This window comes from Malaclemys terrapin, chromosome 2 (genome assembly GCF_027887155.1).
Source record: "Malaclemys terrapin pileata isolate rMalTer1 chromosome 2, rMalTer1.hap1, whole genome shotgun sequence".
Taxonomy (NCBI): domain Eukaryota; kingdom Metazoa; phylum Chordata; order Testudines; family Emydidae; genus Malaclemys; species Malaclemys terrapin.
In genome coordinates, this window is record NC_071506.1 from 80,615,058 (window position 1) to 80,637,597 (window position 22,540).

Here is a 22,540-nt window from a genome sequence, read left to right on the forward strand (position 1 = left end):
GACAGATGCTGCAATGGGAGAATCTTCCGGTTGCTGTGCACGTGCGCGCACATACACCCCTGATTGGAATGGACATGAACAACACATCTCGAAGAACAACAGTTAAGAGAAGGTAACTTTTTTCTGTATTGTAAATGAATTACGCAAAGTTCTGTATTAATATACTTAGTAAGGAATCTATTTGTCAAAAGACATTTCCTGAAACTTTTTTGGGGTCTGCATCATTATAGACATAGTTGCTGACAGCTATTTTGAAATAAAATTACCAAAGTAATTGAAATTGGTGTGATTATATTGTGATCTTTTGATAAAATATGCAGAATTTGTGTGCAGAATTAATTTTTTGGTGCAGAATTGCCCCAGGAGTAATCAATGCTCTGGTTCTTATGAAAGAGAAGAGGCAGCTGGCAATAGTCACTAAACCTCTGGAAAAATCCAAGTTTAAGAGATGAGATTACTCTAGGCTTCTTGGTGGTTGATGTATTAGCCACCCAGTCATGATGCTTTGTGTAATGATGCTGAAACAGTTTAGTCCCATCTGGAACACTAGTTCCAAGTGATCTGTTGCTGACAAGGCTTTTAGGACTAACTCAAGTCAGTGCAATGTCTCAACAACATACTACACAAGAATACAGCCACAAGATCTCAAGTTTTTACTTCACCATTCATTTTCCAACAGGAAGAGCACTTTCACAGCACACTTTGAGAATGTCACACACAGCAACAATATATCCTGCCTGGTAACAAGTAGCTTTACAAAGGGCAATAAAATAAGTAAACAGAAAATGATTTCATCTTCAGGATTTTCTAATCCATACCACCCCATTCAATCAGTTCATCTTCTAAATGCATTGTTTCACAGAAATAAATCTTCTGACAGACTGTAATTCTAGTGAGGTCTAGACAGGATTAAAAAGTTTTATATATAAAATATATAAGAAGCAAAAGATTAGATACTTTTTAGTCAAAATGTCAATGAAAAACGCATAAGCGCTTTCTTGAGTTCTAATTTCTATTTCAGTAGGAGAAAAACCTCAAAACATGTTCATCTTTATTTCTTGCCGCAGTTCCATTGTGTAATAAATCAATTGTGATAATCAGCTTTGGTTCTGTTAAGATTTCTAATTTAAATTTTAGTTGAATCAGAAGAGTCCAAAGTACAAGCCAGAGTTTCAATATAGACTGAATGCCAAGGATCCATTTTGATTCAACCTGTAATCTGAAGGATTTCTATAGTAAAGATAAAGATTACAGCTATCTGCTCCACTTTATGTAAACTGAGCGCAGCTAGCAGGAGACCCTGACATGTTGCCAACTCATCCCTCTGGACAGTTCAGGCTTGCTCCCCACCATATTGCATGCAAATATATTTAGACAGGCATCTTAAGCCATATTCCATTTATGTGAAGGGGAAAAAAAGTGATTTTAAAACATGTGAAAGATGGTTATATTAAGAAATCAGATTTTTGTGATGGCTATCTGTAATTTAATTTTCTTTTTTGTTTGTTTGTTTTAAATGTGGAAAAATGGGCTACACCTACATTGTGTATAAACAGATACAGAATCTTAAACCAGTTAGGTTTTAGGGGTGGCAAAGGGAAGGATGATAGGGACTACTGCTCTTCCCTACCGTTTACACTGTAACCACTACTAATCTGGAATTGTCAATTTAAAAAAAACCTAAGACATTTAAGCTCTAAATCATGCAAAATATGATTAACTCAGCTACAATAATCTAATGTAACTGAAAAGTTGGTTAAATCATCAGAACATTAGATGTGGTGACATTCTATTCTCACAGTGCCATTCTAAAATCCCAAGAGCCTGACTTGCAGGCCAATATAAAAAACACAAGCACCAGGGTACACTCTTTGTGTTTTCCTTTTTGGTATTCCAAGTCAACCACAGATTCCCTCGTCTTTGGAAGTGACATTTACCACTGCACTAACATGGTTAGAAGCAGTGAACTTGTTTCTTTTAAAGCAGTTATGCATTCAGTGCTATTCATTGTATATTATTGGTGGATCTCCATCACTTGAAAATGGTGACTTCTTTCCATGTTTCTGCACATGATCTTCATTCATTTTTTCCAAAGCTTCAATCTGTAAGATAGAAATAAATCCACTCTGAAGTTTTTATAAAAACTGGGCCTGTAAGCAAGTGCTTCAAAATATTGTGTTAAAAGAGCTAGTTTACAGGAGTAAACTAGTTCACACATTATGATCCATTTCCTGAATATCTAACACTCTCAATGGTTCAGCCACACCAGCTTTAATCAAGGGTGTGATATGCAAAGTTTAGGAGATTTTAAGAAGCATCTACCTTGAGCAAATTAATGGAACAGAAGTGCATACAATGCTTTCAGGTTCAGGGTTTTTTGAGGGGGAAGGAGGTGGTCCCCAGAGTCTAGACTGTGTCCAGAATTTCCCCAAAAGCGGTGTGAAGTTCCAGAGTAGCCTCATGATGATGGGACAGCCCAGCCCACACCATCTCCGATGTCAATGGTACTAGCAGAGCAGTAAATAAAGTCATACTCAAGTGCTTTACATGATTAAAATAGTACAGTCCTATTCTGTTTTGGTCTGCAGCCTGTAAAGAGCTAGTGTGGGGCACTACTTTTTCTAATACTTATAGAAGAGAAGACAAAGAAATGAAGAGAAAAGAAGGAATGTAAATAGGGAGATAGTGGGGCTTCACACTGGTGTCCCTAACGGCTTGGAAGTTATGGTTTGAAGCTTACAGAGGGGCTATCCAAATTAGTCTTTGAAAGATCAGATTGCATAACAACATTCACACATTAATGCATCTCTCCCTATTATTGCAAATCATAAAACAAAATAGTCAAAGGATTTTGTAGGAGAACACCAAAACCATCTTACAACTCAATGAAACATGGACACTTACCAGCATTTGAGAGTGGAGAAAAACAAACAACACTGGTAGCAGTTCCCTAGAATGTTACATTGTGTCTTATTTCTCTCCTTCTTTGGCTGAGCACAATGGTAGCACAGCCTGTCCAGGAGCTGACTAGAACTAAATTTCTCACCCCCTACATGTTTCTGCATTAATACAGAAATACATAGCTTTATGGCTGGGACCAGCATGGGTCTGCACTGCTTGGGCCTATCGGGGCAACTCTCCAATGCTTTACTACTACTAAGTGCCCTTTTACCTAGTAACTCAAGAATGCTTGAAGACATTAAACATTTCTCTATATATACACACATCCCCTCTTCCTCCTTAAGACATCTCCCCTTTCATCTGATATTTTTCAGAATGTAATTGATATGACATCAGGACACATTTAAAAGAAATGAGTTACAGCAAAGATTTAAAAAAAAAAATCAGGAAGTTAAATGTGACTTTAGGATCCTAAAATTAGACTTCTAAATTTTTGAGAATCCTAGCACATAAGCCAGTGGTCCCCAACCTTTTTCAGACGTCTGGCGGGCGCCAAAAAAGGCCGAGTGCTGCCAGCGGAGGGGAAAAAAAAAAAAAAAGAAAGCCGACCAATACACGGGCGCGGGCGCCATGGCACCTGCAGGCACCACATTGGGAACCCCTGACATAAGCTTTATTTTTAGGTTCTAATCTTTTGCATTTAAAATTATTGAAAATAAGCAGTAAAAGTTATATAATTTTTTTAACAGCTTCTTTGTCCTTGCGTGACCCCACTAGTATTTTTATTAAAAAAAACTTTCATTCAGTGGTTTAAGAAACATTGTGACTTACATATAACTGAGGTTGTTTTAATTAAGATAACGTAAAGAGCTATTAACATACAACTGGTGTAATTTGTCTGTATCAGCTTCTGTTATTGCTATTTCAACCTAGAAAAATCGGAATTTAAAAAGCTGGAGATTTATGTTTACTTTAGTTTCACCAGCTATCCTAACAGGATTAGTCATATAACTAAGAATGTTGAAGAAATAGGATTGTGGCTGGCCACTAGCTAGCTAGTTGACCTTAATTTACTAGCATTAGATATCACCCACAGAGAGAATCTTACCTCAGCTAGGAAATCAGCTTCATTGTCAGCTGCAATATTTAAACCTGAGACAGCATTGAAGAGCTCCCGTTCATTAAGTGCTTCTGATACACCTCCCTTCTGGAAGAACTGTTAAAAATGAAAGAATGTATTACAGTGTCTTTAATCATGAGATTATAAAATAGTACACACAGTGCATTTCACAAACTACAATTACTAATCAGATATGGAAGTAGCACTTAAATTTGACTCCCCTCTGCCCTCCCTGCCCCCCAAGACAACCAAGCAACATGATCCAAGAGCAGGTTTCAATTCTAGGAGCACCATTTTATTCCTCTCTAATCTGAATCTCACTCCAATATGGTCTTCCTGTATCTAAACAGATCACTCAACATTTACAAGTGATAATTTCCAAAACTGAATTTGATGATTTTATCAACTTCATATATTTAAAAGTCTGTTCTCCGTCCCGAGAAAAAGCCGTTTACATCAGAGTTTAACTGCAGAAAAACAAAGAGGTCACGAACTGCAGAACTCCTACCTGTGAAACATTTCTGCAGTCTCTGAACAAAAACTCAAGTCCATGAGGGTGGGTTGGCTCCACAGATTGACTTACATCAATTAACCAGACCTAAAGTAAACAGGTAAACGTACTGGTTCACATAGTGCATAAAGACACTCAACATTAAATACACCTTTTTTTCTACTTTAAGAATATGCTCACCTTTCCATCATGCCATAGCATGTTGTACTCACTCAGGTCAGCATGAACAAGTGAGCACTCTTTATATAACTGTTGCATCATCTGCGAGAGGTCAGACAAATTATCAATTAAGCAAAGAATACTTGTTTGAGTGGTAATTAATCAGCACTATTTGTACATCCAGGGTAAAGCAAAGCATTTTTTCCATCCAACTAGTAGTCACATTTCAAGAGTACATGCAGTTGGTTAATGTGAGGAATTGTGACTTCACATCTTTTATTCTTGTTAAATAGAAACTAAATGTTCAGAATTTCAAGGAAAACAGTTATGCTAAAGAAAAGCATTAAGACTAGGAAACTTAATTGAACTCTGTCAACCAGTCCAACTGCAGTAGACAGATAGGCATGTATAGGCAACTCTTTTACCTCATCCTCTATCAAACAGATAAGCACTCACTGATGACTTTTCACCCAGAATCATGACATTAGGAATTACACAAAACGAATTAAGTTGAACTTCAACAGTGAGAGTCCAAATACTTCAACACTAAGTAGGAGAAAGACACCTCTGAGATTCAGTCTTACATTGTTCATTCTAGGTTTCTGCATCTGCATTATATCTGCAGAATGTCAACTGAGTTCCTTTGAGCTATGACCTCATCTTTCTTTATGTATTGAACAGTGCCCAACACCGACTAAGTTCAGTTTAAACGACATATGTGTAGCTCCACAAGTCTCAGAATTTAACTGCAAGGAATCTTTAGTTTCTACCTAGCTTTTCTCATTATGACTACAGAAAAACAAGTCATAAGAATGATTGAGAGTACGTACACACAGCTGACAAAATATTATTTGATCCAGCTGAAATGGAGAATAAGCAATTAAGTATTTACAATTGCAGGTCAATGGCTATAAATTTTATTCTCTTGCACTCACACTGATGGGTATATATCAGACTGGCTGAGACAGTTAAAGGGCTTTAGAGTAAAGTCCTCCACTGTTTTTTTGAAACCAGAATAACTTTCATCCCACCTTAGTTACCCTCACACTTCCATCTCACCCCCCAAACAAATCAACAAGAGAATTTGGTTAATGGAGCCACTTAAATGTTACGTAGAAAAGGTACATTAGAGAGATTAAATATGATAATACAAGTATTTATATAGGACCAGAATAATTCAGCAGAGACACTCACTAGATCACTAATATTCTTTACTCCTAAGGGAATTCTGCACCAAAAAAAAAAAATTAAAAGTTCTGCACACAATATTTTAAAATTCGTCAAATGTTATTTGTCAATAAATGTGGAAGTTCCAGCATGGTGTGGGCAGGCAAGCTGGCTCAACCTGGCAAGATCCAAGTGTGGAGGGGCTTAGCGTGTGTGTGGGGGGAATCCAGGTGTGGGGGAGCTTGCTGGGGGGTTCTGGGTGCAGGGGCAATGGGACTCTGCACAGGGGGTCCAGGTGAAGGTGGTTGTGACTCGGCAGGATTGTCTGGGTGCAGAGCGGAGGGTCCGGATGCAGGGGGTGAGGCTCAGCAGGGTGGGAGTGCCAAATGCACAGGGGTTAGGAAGATGTGTGTGGGGGGGAAAAAAGATCAGTCCCCTGTAGTGATCCCCACCCCCGCACTGAGGAGCAATTGTGGCAGGAAGTGGGGCGGGGAAGGGGGAAGATCTCTGTGCAGCCAGGAGAGGTTTCTGGGGATGGGTCTGACCCAGCACGGGCTCCTTGCAGGGGAAGAACATGTCCCATCCTCCCTTGCTCCCAGCCTAGTCAGGACTAGCAGCTGAGCCCAGCACAGGGTAGGAGCCACCAGCCAGAATGTCCCTAGCCTCCCTCCCCTGTGGTGATTACCTCTCCACCAGTTGCTCCGGGCACGTGAAAGGACGTGCTCACGCTGCTAGGGAGGGGCACGTGACCGCTCTTGTGGCTTCCCTTTGCTTTCCCGTCAGAAAGTCATTTTTTCTGCAGGGAAGCAAAGAAATCTGCAGAGGACATGAATTCACAGTGGCGCAGAATTCCCCTAAGAGTAATTCTTCCTAAACCTGGGACCTTTGACCTGGAATAGCGGTTTTCTACCAAGCGCCATTTTGTCACCACTCAGCATTAAGTTTGTTTTCTATCCAAGAAAATTCCAAGTCTTATTTTTCCTCTCATGCATCATTTCTGATTTATCCTCATTTATTCATACGCCACAAAATATACCTATTGCAAAACATTGCTGATATGGAGGTCCAGAGGTTTTATATATTGTGAAGAATACATATATACAACTCATCTATACCAGTGCTTCTCAAAGCCGGTCCGCTGCTTGTGCAAGGAGAGCCCCTGGCGGGGTCCGGGCCGGTTTGTTTACCAGCTGCGTCTGCAGGTTTGGCCGATCGCGGCTCCCGCTGGCCGCAGTTTGCTGTCCCAGGCCAATGGGGGCCACGGGTAGGGCAGCCAGCACATCCCTCAGCCCGCGCCGCTTCCCGCAGCCCCCATTGGCCTGGGACAGCGAACCGCGGCCAGTGGGAGCCGCGATCGGCCAAACCTGCAGACGCAGCCGGTAAACAAACCAGCCTGGATCCCGCCAGGGGCTTTCCCTGAACAAGCAGCGGCCCGACTTTGAGAAGCACTGATCTATACTACTCTCCCAGGAATTGTTGCCAGAACGTTGGGTAAAGACATCAGCATCATCTTACATGAAGAATTTGATAGTAGGCCTTTTTCATGTCTTCACTATTGAGTTTTACTTCCTTCAGTTTAGGAGCTGGAACTTGATCCTGGCCAATGAAAGACATGACCAAGATGTGTTTCTTAAGCATAACCACTTGTGGACAAGGGATTCCTGCTTTCTGCATTCTGTAGATCAGAAGATAGATATTATTGCAAGAGTAAGTCAAAAATTCATGCTAGCCCTTCTCTGGTACTAAAACATTTTTGCAAGTTTATTCTGGATCAATGTAGTAATTCACATAAAATATACATGAAAGCATTGGAAGCCATACAATGGATTCCAAAAACATTATGCCTTGAAGGCTACAAACCTTTTGGTTTCATTTTAGATTGTAATTTTCAGAGGTAAATGCTAGTGGCTTCAAAGATTTGATTACAATAGGGGTCTGGCAACAATTTAAAATGACCAGACACTTTTTTACTTGAAAGATTTCCCAATATACAAAATAAAATAAATGTGCTCAGTTACACAATCCTGAACTTGAAAGCATATAGAGAATAAGGAGCTGAACATTTGTAGTATCTCAACTGTATGAATTAAAATTATATGTAATAAGATGTGAGAGTTGGAGTAAACATATGCATTAAGGCCCCCACATCAAAGTAGAACTTTACAGTGATATAGCAAAACTTCCTTGAAAAACAGGGGAAAAAAAAAGTCAGACACTAATACCAATTATACTGGTTTTGTACCTTGTTAGATTGTGCATTTCTTTCTCCGCCCACATACGGATAACCTTCCGTGGATTCAGTTTACTGAAGCGATCTTTAAACCTGAAGTCATCCTTAATATATTTGTCACGATTCTTGAATTCATTAAGGGTAGTTTTAAATACTTTTAAGGCACATTCTGGAGGTACAGCCTTATCATCCTCATCCGTTCTTATGATAAAAAAAAAAACAAGAACAAAAATTAAATGTTTAATCTACATCTAGGTCTCTGCACAATCGAGTTTGTTTCTAAAAAAAAAGGTGTTTTAAGATCATGCAGAAACAAAACACTGCACATAATGTTGAAGTTAAGTCCATGAAAAGACTGCAGAGTTCCCTGGCTAAACTTGGTTCTTAAATCAATTATAGCAGTGGTCCCCAACCTTTTTGTGGCCAGTAGCACATTCATGTTTTCAGAAGAGTGTGGCGGGCGCCAACAATTTTTCAAGGCTTATTTTGTATTTGTACATTAAATACGAAAAACATATTTAATAATCCATAATATATGAATCCAGAGAGGAGAGAGAAGCCGGAGAGAAGCCGCGAGGACAGAGAACACCAGCACCCGCAGCCCTGGAGTACTCTGTCCCCAGCAGGCTTGCGGCCACGGCTTCTCTCCCCTGCTGGGCACTAGGCAGGCCCCACACCTGCCGGGAACAGAGAACACCGGTACTTGCAGCCTGCAGTCCCGGAGTTCTCTGTCCCCGGCAGGCATGGGGCCATGGCTTCTCTCCCCTGCTTGGCACTAGGTGGGCGCAAATAAATGCCCCAGCGAGCGCTATGGCGCCCGTGGGCACCACGTTGGGGACCACTGAATTATAGTATTAATAGCTTGTGAAGGACTTCAGTTATGAAGACCAAAAGTTTATCAAGTGGGCTTATTATACATTTCTAGAATGAAATGGAACTGATACAGTTTAAATATTAAATGAAACCTCTGTAAAAGGTGAAATGTGGAAATCATTGTATGTCCAATCACCAATAGCCCCTTTTTTATAGTTTACTTTCTTCCCTCTGTTGATGTTTGTCTGTACAGTGGATAGAGTTGAAACCCAGGTTAAAATTTTAACTCTACTATTACATAACATTTTATGACAATTATGGAGCTGTCCTATAATAATTTATGAATACTGTAGGCCTGGTTATTGGTATCATGTTTACTATATGAATATGTTTGTTATATAAATATATTGGTTTATTCTCAAACACAGGGAGGAAGGAGAAGGATGGCTCAAGATACCTACTTCTCAGCAAACATTTAAGAGTTAAGGGACAATGCCAGAATGATTGGCTTTCCTGGTTCTGTCTCCAGTCAGCCTATGAAACTGGTTTGACAAGGAAAGGCCAAACCCCAGATGCAGGAGAACAAAGAACTCTGGCAGGGTTAAAGTACACTTCAGGCACCTTTAAGAAGCTATGACTGCCTAGGTCACCATCAGGAATGGTAGCCCTTTATGTAAGAGACCTGATTGTTGATGTCAGTTTTAAAATTCTCTAACGCCTTGTTTCTATTGCTAAATAAAAACAATTGTTTTAAGAAGACTGTTTGGTCACTCTTCCACTTGCTCCCAAAGGGAAGAAATGCAGATGTCTAGCTGGACCTGTTGGGTTAAATAAGTGGTTGACACAGACCAAGTATTGCACCCAGATCCCAGCCTGAGTGGGATAATGGCAAGAAAAAAAAAGGACAGGTAAGGGCATGAGGCCTAACACTGAAGGGGGGCCCAGAACAAGGACACATGTCCAAGCCTATGAAGGTTTATACTTAAGTTTTACGTTAATTTTCTAGGCTATTTTTGGAGAAGGAAAATAGCAGGGATTTTTTTTTTTTTTTAAATGTACTTTTTGGCTTTTTACAATTTTATATATAAACTTCAACTAGGGATGTAAAAGGTTAAACAGGTAACTGGTAAGCATTAGGCTTACCAGTTAACCCCAGTGAGGCCCCTGAGAGCTAACTCAGTTAACCGTTAACTGATAATCATTTAACTGGTTAACTTTTTTAACTGTTATTTACATCCCTTACTTCAACAGGGACAATGATATTGTAAATACACATAAAAATCTCAGAATACGAAAACGCAGACTGCTCAAGTGTTTTGCTGCTTCTTCCTATTTTCGTATCGTCTCACCATTAAGGCCAGTGTTAGTAACTGATAACCACTCTGTGTCAGCAACTCATCACACCTGACATTCACTACACCTCACATACTGCTGTCATGATATTTATTTAAAAGGTGATGTGATTATACTGTTTGAAATCTAACACCACAAAGGTCATTAATGTCACTGTGAAATGCGTGTAACAACTTTGTAGGTGAAATTATGGATATTCTCTGATATATCCTGAAGACTAAACAGACAAAAGTGACAAAAAACAGGTTTCTTATATATAAAGGGGAAAGAAAATATGGGGGCAGATGCCCTGTCTAGGAAAGAGGGCTCTATGTATTAACACTATAAAAGGACACATTGATATCATGCTTTAAAGTCTTTGTCCAAACAAAGAGAGAAACAGGTTTTACCCAGACAGGAGGGAAGGCAGCTATCTACCTGTCTCCAATTAAATTAAGCCAAGTGTAAATAAATACAATGGAAGACGTATTTACATAGAAATCAGCAGGGTGATGGGAAGGGAAGAACAGCATGAGGTCATTCTGCTGCTTGAAACTAGATCATTGAACTTTGAGAGATATAAGCAAAGACAGAAGCCATCTTTCACATCCATCACTAGACAGACAAGGAAATAGAGCTGTTGAAAGCTGAGAAGGATGGGTCCTTCAACCAAGGGGGCAGGGACTGAAATCTCTGGAAAAACTGAATATATAGGAGAGAGAGACCTGCTTAGGCAAAACCAGCATCTTGTACTTCTGTGGAAGGTCCTGATTGAGGGAAAGTCAGACAGGGCTGGGAAGAAGGAAGACTGGTGATAGAAACCATCTTGAACAAAGCCTGTACCTTGCTAGACTAAATTTTAGACTTGTAGATGCATTTTTACCCACTTTTATTTGCTTATAACTACCTCTATTTTTATTTCTTTTACTTGGCATCATTCAGCCTACATCCTATTGTTAATAAATTTGTTTTATTTTTACTATAAACCAACTCAGGGCTGCGCTTGAGAGAAGGGTGTATTCATCCCAGTTAATAAGCTGCACTGTGCTTTTGTCTCTTTAAAGCAGGGGGTCGTGACCCAAGGTTATTACGGTGGGGATTGCGAGCTGTCAGCATCCACCCAAACCCCACTTTGCCTCCAGCATTTACAATACTGTTAAATATATTAAAAATGTTTTAAATTGATAAGAGGAGGTCACACTCAGAGGCTTGCTTTATGAAAGGGGTCACCAATACAGAAGTCTGAGAACCGCTGCTTTAAGGGAACAAATGAACCTTATCTCTCAACTTGCCAGGGGAGAGCTGGGCATTGCAGTGCACACAATTTTGGGAAAATTCAGTATTGGGAGCATGTTGGGGTCACCTTGCTGGTTGTAACCAAGGCTGGTGAAAGCCAGAGTGGGGCTGCAGAGAAGATACTAAACCAGGGCTGTCTAGCACACCGACACACACTCAGGGTGTGACCTGCATGCTTGTATGCTCACTGAGAGAGCTCCCAGCCTGGGAGCTACAGCAGCAAAGCACTGTAAGGCACCCTAGGGTTGCAGAGCAAGTAGTGACAACCCCTTGTTGGTCTGGATTGCACTCCAAAGCATGACAATCACACACTTACTTTCCTCCATAAGCATGAAAAACAACAGATTCTTTTCCTGTGCTAATGCAGCCAGTGATGGTCTCCAGTATCCCAGCATTGACCATCTTGTACAAAAGTAAACGTGTTTTAGGATCCACTGCTTTCTCCTACAGGAGAAAGGGAGAAACAAAGTAAACAAGTGAATGATTTATCTAAATTCATTTAAACCTAGTGGCGGTTCTGATTATTTAGAGGATAATACCCTTTCCATCTGATTTGAATCAACTGGCAAAATGTGTTCTCATGAACAATCTAGGAGAAAAAGCATAAGTAGGTTGTTCTTGTTTCTACACTTTAGCAGAACAACTCTTTTATCCCAAGACTTATTTTACTTAATACTGTTTTTTATAGATTGTAAGCTCCTTGGCACAAGGACCACATCTTTTCTGTTATGCACAGAGAAGAGCATTATCAGCACTTCATATTGCACATTACATATTTGAGTCTCAAAGAGCTTTACAAACATGAAGCCTAAATACCTCATAGGTGTTTAGGTATTATACCCATTTTACTGACTGACAACACTGAGATGGACAGCACTTTTAACCTCTCTCTAAATCCCCATAACTCAGTGGCAAAAATCAAGACTATTGCACTAGAATTCGCCTCCTCCCTCCCCCCCAAAAATCAACTGTTTCAACCAATCAGGAATACCAATTGGTTTTCTAGATGACAAGTTGAGGGAGTTCAAATAGCAACCTATCTTCCTGAAGCTCTAGTTACGAAGATAATTTGAAGTAGTATACTCCAGGTATCTAGGATTAATCCCCTCTTTTCTCAGGATTTCTATAACTAAGTCCTAGAGTAAATTCCAGAAATAGTTGTGAAGCAGATGATCAGCTCCAAGGTATTAAAGATACAGAAAACCCAAGCAAATTGGTAATAACTTGATTACTCTTATTTTGGGAAGCCTATCAAAATATTGCATGCATTTATACGGCAGCTGTGATCACATTATCTGAGCACAATACACGTGGCTTAAATGAAGGCAAAGTTTCCCACTATAGGAGTTAATACAATACAAACTTATTCAGTAATCTCCTAGTCAAACATTGCTCATTTGGTTTAGTCAAAATGGATTACTCTTTCTAAAATGTATCAAAATGATATGCAAGTTGGTATGGAAGGTTTGGGATTTAAAATGGCTTAGCACCAAGACATACAGCAGTAGAATGCTCCTTCTTCTCATGGAGCCTAGCACTTCGACGTTCCTCAGAGTATGCATGTTGCTTTAAGGCATTAAAGACTTGATTGGATAGTTTTAAATCCATTCCAATTCCATCTCCAACCTGGAAATCAGGTCCAAACTACAAAACACACACACACACACACACACAAAGTATTTTAAAAAAAGACTCTACTTGAGACAGACAAAGATACAGCAAACGAACAAGATTTTGATTCCAATATTCAAGAACTATCTTTTATAATGCTTAGCTTCAGAACTGGAAGAGTGGCTGCTTCAGTTAATGGCTTCTGTGTCAGCATTCAACCAAGCAAGTTTTACAGAGTGCTAACAAAATGTTCCAATATAATTTTAAATCAAGAGCTAAGCAATTGCTCTCACCCACTCTTTAAGTAGATTACACATCATTTACCCTATAAAGATTATACTGGAGTGCATTTCCTTCTTTCCAATATTTTCTGATACAGCTATGTTAATGCAAATTGCAAATATTTACTGCTGTGAATAGACAGTGTAGAACGCTGGCTTATAATCTAAGTGATTAAGACTCAGTTTCCCTGACTCAGGTAAGGTTTTTTTGTTCTGTTTTTTAAATCATTTGGATTACATGACTGGCATGTTTACCAGTGTAAGCTTGATGATTTTCCCCATTACTGAACTTGCTGGTATATTTGTGTTAAAGTAATTTCTGTACATAAACATTTTTGTATCACTTACATACAGTATTACTTGAACAGTTTAGAAATAAAGTTCAGTTTTCCACCAATACTTACCTCTATCAAAAAATTAATCCAAACGTTTCACAATCTTCATTTAAAGGACAGTTAGAATAACATACTGCAGCACACAAACATACATTTCTCTAAAATCCTCCAAATATTGATTGAATTAAGGCATTTATACATATGCTTGCACACACACGGTGGACCTTACGTTTTCCATTCGAGCAGTATTCTTTCTTCCACATACAACCTCATCATGTTTGGTGGTAATTTCTTTTCCTTTTCCTATAAAGCCCTTTTTTGGAGTAGTGGTGGGTTTATCTACAGATAGTGAACAATACAAGTCAAAGTTTATGTATACACAAGTATAGGTGTAATATATTTGTAGCTATTCCATGATGCCCACAATAAGCAAATCAATTTAATTAATTAAAAATGTAAAAAGCAAACAAGAGTCCCTTCTGTGAAGCATCCTGCACACTTCGTGGACTTCTAAAATAATACATCCTATGTTACACAGGATGGCACATACTCTAGGAAGGAATAGATGACAGAGACACATAGGTCCTCCAAACAGGTAACCTCAAATACCCAGCTATTAAGACTAACCAATGTGTTCTTTGCTGCATATTGGGCATTGAAATCTTCATTACAAGGCACTGCCTTGATAACACACACACAACCATAGGCAACCTCATTTGTAATAAATAAAAACTTTACAAAGGGCACATGTAATCAGAGACCAATATATTAAAAATAGGAGCCTGAAGTTAGGCTCCTAAATTAAATAATAAAGAATAAACAAATAGAAAACAAACAGCATGATTTTCAGAAGTGCCAAGTACCCAGTATCTCTCATTTCTAATTTCAGGCTCTCATTTTTGAGAATCTTGGCCTATATAGTACATTTTGTACACACAGTAAATTCAACCAATACCTGCTCTATAGGGATCATGACGGGTATCCTGCCAGTCAACCTCATCTTCTGAGCTGTCACTATCCTCATAGGGATGCACCTTTCGGTAATTTTCAAAGGATATGGAGACTTGGGAAACAAAACAAATTAGAAAGTTTGTAATTAACATGCATTCACCACTACCTCGCAGCTCAGTCAATTCAAACAGGTGTCATAAAATAAATGTACTTGTTTGTCTAACAAGACTGTCATGTCAGAAGGTAGTACCTTTGCTATCTCCATTGAACTTTTTTTCCTCACGTCTAAGCTGTGCATCATACTCCCTGTCAAACTCCATTTGCAGCATCTGGGCTAGCATTAGGTCACTGGAAGTGTCAGTGTTTTCTCCTGTAATAAATGGCCCTTCGGCAACACTAAGCACAATAAAAAAGGGAATAAAAGTTCTGTTAACATAGTAAACACACAGTCTTGTATCCCCTTAACTTATTCCAGACTGAATACAGAATCTTGGAGAAACTGCATTTAAATGCAAAACGTCTCAATAATTAACTATGGTTAAGGTTAAGATTTTGTCATGGTTATTTTAAGGAAAAGTCACAGATAGGTCGTGGGCAAGAAACAAAAATTCACATAAGCCCGTGACCTATCTGACTTTTACTAAAAATAACAGGAGATAATGCATCCCTTTTAGGAGTCAGATTTGTTTTGCGTACCCCAAGTTTCACTTCACTTAGAAGTGCTTGCTTACAAAATCAGACATAAAAATACAAAAGCATCACAGCACACTATTTCTAAAAGTTTGCTTATCCTCTCATTTTGTCTATATGAAATTTTAGTTTGTACTGACTTTGCTAGTGTGCTGCGTACTTCTGGTTGAGAACCACTGGTCTAAAGAGCCCTCTCCACAAAAGTAGTATGAACTGGGGAGAGAACAAGATTATGAGGGGATCTCATGAAGACATCCACATGATTCATATACTGGAGAACCACTGGAATAGGTGTTTTTAAACAATACATTTCTAGAGGCGCTACCATAAATGGACCAAGGACAGGGTGACAGAGAGGAAAATACTTACTATGGTACTGTAACTACACACCTTTACTTAAGATACCATGTAGGAAGACCTACGATGACTCGGCAATCATCAAGTTTACTAACCCAGGATTTAAGTTCAAAGATGATTAACTTACATAACCACCTCAGGAAAAGCAACTTTTTCTTCTTCCAGTTGCAGCTCTTTTGCCAACTGTTCACTCATCACATCAGCAAGAGAGCATGATATTGCTTCATTTTTAGGGGTTCCCCATGGACACTGCAAAGAAACATTCTGTTGAAATACAGCAACTAGATATACAGGCTACTTTGTTTGTTAGTACAGTTAAACTACCAATAGGTTCAGCACAAACTGATGTAGTCTTGATTTCTCTTTCCTTCACAGACTCACAAATACTGTTAGACTAAAGTACAACAGTACTCCTTTAAGTGACTACCATAAGGTAAATAGGGAAGAGGGCAGTGCCAATACTTCAGAGGGTTTGGATTGTTAAAGAATATATTCATAACACAGTATGTTGTAAGAGCCACCTGGTAATAGCAGACAGTCAGAACTGGGAATTTCTGTAAAACCTCCCTTTTGAGAAAGTTATGTGAACAACAGTTTGGGGCTGAAGTTTACCATATTCTCTCTCAGTTCAGAATTCCCCTCCCCCAATTTGGAAAAATTATCCGTTCAAACATTTGAATGACAAAAGTTAAATATCTTTGAATATTAAGTTATAAATGTGCAAAATGCATTCGTTCAGCCAAATCTCCAAGTTAAAACTGCTTGAAAGGTCATAGTGAAACGGTAACAATTAAAAGTTACATATTGATTGGTAATGAAGTCCATGGGGCTGGGCTACTCTAAGAAGGGAGAAATTAGCTCACAAGTTTAAATACTTTGTAGACTTCAAGCACCAAATCCTGCAAATACAATCACGCAGGATAAACTTTGCACCTGAATGCAGTCCAACTGAATGTGGATGCAATTTCAGAATATCTGGCCCTAAGTTTCAGGCACTTTTACATCCAAGATAGTGTGTCCCAGTAAAGAAACTGGTTATTTTCAAGAATTGTGTTTCATCTATATCGCCAACGGGGAGAACAATTTTTAAGCTGGCCACCAACTCACTCTAGAGGTTTTATTAGAGATAGTATTGCCATAGCACAACACCTACAGATCTTAATCAAGTCAGGTCCACATCGTGCCAAGCACTGTATAAACAAAGCAAAATTCATCTTAAACAGTAACTTACTCTAAGGAAAAACACATTGAAGTTAATATCTATTTTTTTAAAAATCCAGTAGAATGTGTTATACATTTCTCAGCAACATATTTTTTAGACTGAAACAAAATGAAAACTAGAGAGCAGACTTGTTTGTTTCAGTGCCCTTTGAAGCATCAAGGAGAAGGAAAGATCTGTTTGCCAAATGGTAAGAGAATAGAGAGGAAAGATATATTAGCAGCTTTTAGGCAGCCAGGATAAAATCCCATGTGGGATAGTGGGGGATCACCAAATAATCACAAGTACAACTAAAGGTTTCCTTTCCAGACTCTGGAAACTATAACAGACAACACATTCCTTCAAAATCTCTGAGATGTACCCAAAAAAGATTTAATAGGTCTAAATTCTGGATCCAATGTGAGTTTTGTTATTGACTTAAACAGGGCTAGAGTTTTGCCCAGAATCAAGGTCTGAGTGCACTGACCCTCCTGTCAGGGGTCCAACAGGAACTTTAGCCAGCAAGCAGTAGGCTGAACAGAAACTTATCAATTTCAGTTCACTGCTGACTTCAGACCTTTGTCTATTCCACTGCAGCCTGCTCATCAGTTTTGGCAACCAAAACTGAGCCCTTTTTTTGCTGAAAAGATTTGAGTATACTCTAAATTGTCTGAAGAAATTAAGAGTAAAGTATTTGAGTACTGAAAATGTTAAAAAATGTTTGTTTATTTCATCTATGTGCATTTCTCATTGCCATGCACAAAGTCTGCTGAGTTAGAGCTGAATATGTCTTGACATGTCCTTCTGCAGGCATAGTTAAGTCTTTTTTAGTCTACAAGCATATGTCATTACAGTGAGGACAAAGTTATTAAAGGCCAGAGTAGATCACTATCTTTCAGAGTTTAATACAATAGGTCAAGACTGGTTAGGTCACACTATACCCAAATTACATTCTGGAAAAGGTTTCAAGTCACAGACAAAAAATGATTTCTACATGACTGTAGCAGTTAGATGTCCCACTTTAGGCTACACCAGCAGGTTTGAGACAAGTTCCGCCTCTCTCCTGGCACCTGAGAGTGGACCCTAAGGCTATATTTAATCACTTCTATGAGGGAACAGTTTAATAATCCCATCAGAGCAGATACACAGTAATGGAGCATCTAAAATGGGCTCTACCACTGGCATGCCAAATTTTAACTCAAATACCAAATGGATCTATTGGTAGATGTGGTCATGCTTAGTACTTACATGGCACTTAGCGCATTCAAAGCACCATGCAAACATGAATCCAATTTGAACCCTACTGCATTAGATGTCAGAAGAGAAGTGAAAAATGACTTGCCCAAAGCCTTGTAACAGTTAGGACACAGAAGCTCTTGGTTCTCAGACCTTTCCTCAGGACCATGGTGTCTTTTGCTACCTGTCAGGATGGTCTTTGTTCCGGGTAGTGCAGATCTGAGCATCCCAGATACAAACTCACAAATGCAACCTGTAATACCCTCCCTGCTTCTCCCAGCACAGATTGAAGGCAAGCCTAGCAACAGCCTATTTAACTTTGTTGTGGTGTTTCCTTCCTAGTTAAGGGCGGGGAGAGAGAAAGGGGAGGTTTTAGGGCATCTGCCTTAACATTGTATCAGAACAATATCATACAAGAAATCTGGATGACCTTGACAACTGGAGAAACAGAAATCAGATGAAATTTAATAGTGCAGTCATGCACTTAAGGACTAACAACAAGAATTTTTGACATAAGCTGTGGATGTTGGAAGCAACAAAGGAGCAGAAAGATCTGGGTGTACTGATCAATCACGGTATGATGTGATCAATGTGACGTGGCAATGAAAAAGGATAGTGCAATCCTAACACGCATCAGATGAGGTATTGCCAGGCAATAGGGAAGTGTTACCACCATTATACAAGGCAATGGTGAGACCTCATCTGGAATATTATGTACAGTTCTGGTCTCCCACATTTAAGAAAGATTAATTTAAAAGGGGACAGGTGGAGAGAAGGGCTACTAAAATGATCAGAGAAATGAAGAACCTACCTTACGAGAGGAGTCTTAAGAAGTTTGGCTTATTTAGCCTAACATAACAAAAGCTCAGGGGAGATATGATTTCTCTCTACAAATACATTAGAAGAGTAAACACAAGTGGGGGAGATGAGTTATTTAAGTAAAGGACCAATGTTGGCATAAGAACAAAGACATAAACTAGCCATTAATAAATTTACGCTAGAAGTCAGATGAAAATTTCTAACTATCAGAAGAGTGAAGTTCTGGAACAGTTATCTAAGTGGGGGCAAAAAAAAAAAAAAACCTCAGCTGTTTCAAGACTAAACTTGATAAATTTATGGAAGAGATAGTATGATGACATTGCCCACAATGGTATTTAGCCTACCCATGACTGCTATCAACAAATATCTCCAATGGCTACAGAAAGGGAGGGCTTCAAGTACTACATAAAATTCTTTCCCATATCTGTCTGGGGGGTCCTGCTTACATACTCAGGGTCTAACAGCTCACCATATTTGGGATCAGGAAGGAATTTTCCCAGGTCAGATTGACAGAAACCCTGGAGATTTTTTTACCTTCCTCTGTAAAGTGGGGCACAGATCACTCACTGGTCTGAACTAGAGTATATGGTTGATTCTCTATAACTTGAAGTCTTTAAATGAAGATTTGAGGACTTCAGTGACTCAGCCAGAGATTATGGGTCTATTACAGGAGTGGGTTAGGCTCTGTGGTCTGCAATGTGCAGGAGGCCAGACTAAATGATCATGATAGTCCCATCTGGCCCTAAAATCTATAAGCCTAAAACCTCACTTGTCCCTAGAGAGGAAGAGCAGCTTTGGCGCAGCTCAGGGAGTGACACTGGAAACACCAGCGCTAGGAACTGCCTGGGGCCCAGACCAGTCTCTGCTGCCATCCAAGAGCCCCAGAAGGAGGCGATGAGTGAGGCCGTGGTCCCCCCACACCGTCCTTCCCCGTAGGGCTCGGGTCAGCCCTGGGCTTGGGGCGGTCGGTCAAATCCGGCCTCGCTAGCTGTGAGGAAGCGGGAATTGGTCCTGCTTTGAGCAGGGGGTTGGACTAGATGACCTCCTGAAGTCCCCTCCAACCCTGATATTCTATGATTCTCTGAGGAGGAAGCGGAGCCCGGAGCCCCCGCCTGCGGTGACTCATCAGCGGCTCCTCCAGTCCCTGCAGAACCGGACTCTCCCCTCCCACGCAGCAGAAACCCCTGGGGCAGGACTTCCCGCGGGGAAGGGGACTCAGAACGGGACCTTCGCCACCCGGGGGAGCCCCTCACAGTACCGCCCCTCACCTTGCTCTGCCAGGCGGGGCCCGGGCCGGTCTCGGGGGCGGCGGCGACTCCTACCGGATCCATCTGCGCATCCAGAGAGCGGGGCGGCGGGGTGGAGACAGACACGGCGCGCGGGGAAGGCGGCGGCGGGCGGGAGACAGACACGGCGCGCGGGGAAGGCGGCGGCGGCGGGCGGGAGACAGACACGGCGCGCGGGGAAGGCGGCAGCGAACGAGGCGCAGCGGTGGCAACGGGGCTGAAGTGCGGGCAGCCGGCAGCAGCGTCAGACACACAATGAAACCAGCACTTCCGGCTTCTCCCCACTTCCCTTTCCCCGTGACCTTCAGCTCAGACTTCCCATTGGTCGAGGAAAGTACTTCCGTTGTTCTGACACGCCTACTGACGGTGATGTCATCGACCTCTCCGTTGCCGATGTTCCACTTCCCACTGCTCTGCTCTGTTGCATGACCCCTCCCTGCGAGCTGGTATGGAACTCTAAGCCTTGGGGCTGTGGCGCTAGCCCCTCAGTACAGGGCAGGGGCAGTCGGGGTAGAGAGGGGTAAAGGAGTAATGGGGAATTTGAAGTGTTTTCCCAGAACCTGAAAACAGAAACTCTGCCCGCAGAAGAAGTGGGGTTTTTACCCAGGAAAGTTTATGCTCAAATAAATCTGTTAGTCTTTAAGGTGCCACGGGACTCCTTGTTGTTTTCTAAGAGAAGGGCACAGTACAACGCCCTTAGTTATGCACCCATTACAGCAAACACTAGTACAGCTATTCAACGGGTTGAAAAGGAGTCAAAGGTGCCTCAGATGTTATTCATGGCAACCAAACATCCTAAACCCACTCAGACAGGCTCTTCCTTGCTATGTGTTCTTGTCCATAGGGACAAGGCAGGGGTTGGAGAGAAGATAACTGTTTATCTTCTCTTCGTCCCCTGCCTTGTCCCTATGTGCCAAAAAGTCTACAAGAGCTAGGGTGACCAGACAGCAAGTGTGAAAAATCGGGACGGGGGTGGGGGGGTAATAGGATCCTATATAAGAAAAAGACCCAAAAATCGGGACTGTCCCTATAAAATCGGGACATCTGGTCACCCTAACAAGAGCTACTGTCATCACCAAGTGGAAGACCGAAACAAACTCTCAGAATTAAAAAATCTTGAGTCAGGCCTCATGAGATTTTTTTTTTAAAAAGAATACTTTTGGGTTCTTTTTGTCTTCCAGTTTCTGAGCCTTTTGGGTGCACTCAGCTCATGTTTTTAGGCTTTCTTCACAACTGCCAGGGCTAGAAAGGATTTGGAATTAATAGAATTTAGGAAAGGTTATTCAGCAAATTAGCTTAGTAACACCCACAAAATGACTCTAACAATGAGAGAATAAGCAAAAAGTGTGATTATCTGAACTAAATATCACAGATCAGGGACCTTAATCCAAAGAAATGAACAGATAAAAATAATTTGGGAAAACAGATAACAATATGCTTATAAACGCAAGAGGAGAGCTTTGCTAATAAGAAAAATAGGAATATCAGCTTTCTAACTAAAGGAAATGGAAATGACCCAGAGAAGAAAAAGAGATAAGACCAAGAAAAGAAAATAATTCACTTCTCACTGACCCCATAAATCAAACTCACCAGAAATCACAAATTCAAAATATCAGAAGGGTAGCCGTGTTAGTTAGTTAGCTATTCAAAATAGCCATTTGGTAGATGTAGATTCAGAAGGAAAATACACCTCTACCCCGATATAATGTGACCCGATATAACACGAATTCGGATATAATGCGGTAAAGCAGCGCTCCAGGGGGTGAGGGGGCTGCACACTCCGGCGGATCAAAGCAAGTTTGATATAACGCTGTTTAACCTATAACACAGTAAGATTTTTTGGCTCCCGAGGAGAGCGTTATATCGGGGTAGAGGTGTATTTAAATAAAAACTACTTTTCCTGGGAATAGTTAGTTATCAGTCAAAAAGGATTGATTCTCAGGTACACTGTGACAACTTTATGGCACTGTGCAAACACAAAACTGCTCTAAAGCCAGCTTACTCAGCCTTTGGCAATTTCCCCCAGGGAAGGGGAATCCTCTGGTAGCATAGAGCCACTAAAGTGGGTCCTATACCATTTCCCTTCCAGTTGCTGGCGTAGATGCGAGGTGCCTTGCTGGTCACAGAATGTAAGAATGGCTGTAAGACTAGAGTTAGGATCCTAAATCCTTTTTTATCACCTACATTAAAATAGCTTGATTTTCAGAAGTGCTGGGCAACTACAAAATGCCAATTAATTCAATAGGA

General features: G+C 40.5%; 1 protein-coding gene across 1 annotated transcript; it reads right to left on the reverse strand.

Moving 5' to 3' along the window:
- Positions 1–638: 638 nt before the first annotated feature.
- RIOK3 (RIO kinase 3) lies at positions 639–20,831 on the reverse strand. The gene is made up of 13 exons (XM_054018148.1): positions 20,276–20,831; positions 15,882–16,003; positions 14,958–15,103; positions 14,712–14,819; positions 13,986–14,095; positions 13,030–13,173; positions 11,846–11,973; positions 8,101–8,289; positions 7,374–7,533; positions 4,713–4,793; positions 4,530–4,619; positions 4,010–4,117; positions 639–2,102 (listed from the first exon to the last, which is right to left on the reverse strand). Exons 1-13 carry the CDS (start codon positions 20,336–20,338, stop codon positions 2,001–2,003), a joined length of 1,551 nt encoding a protein of 516 aa, XP_053874123.1. The 5' UTR covers positions 20,339–20,831; the 3' UTR covers positions 639–2,000.
- Between the last annotated feature and the right edge of the window lie 1,709 nt (positions 20,832–22,540).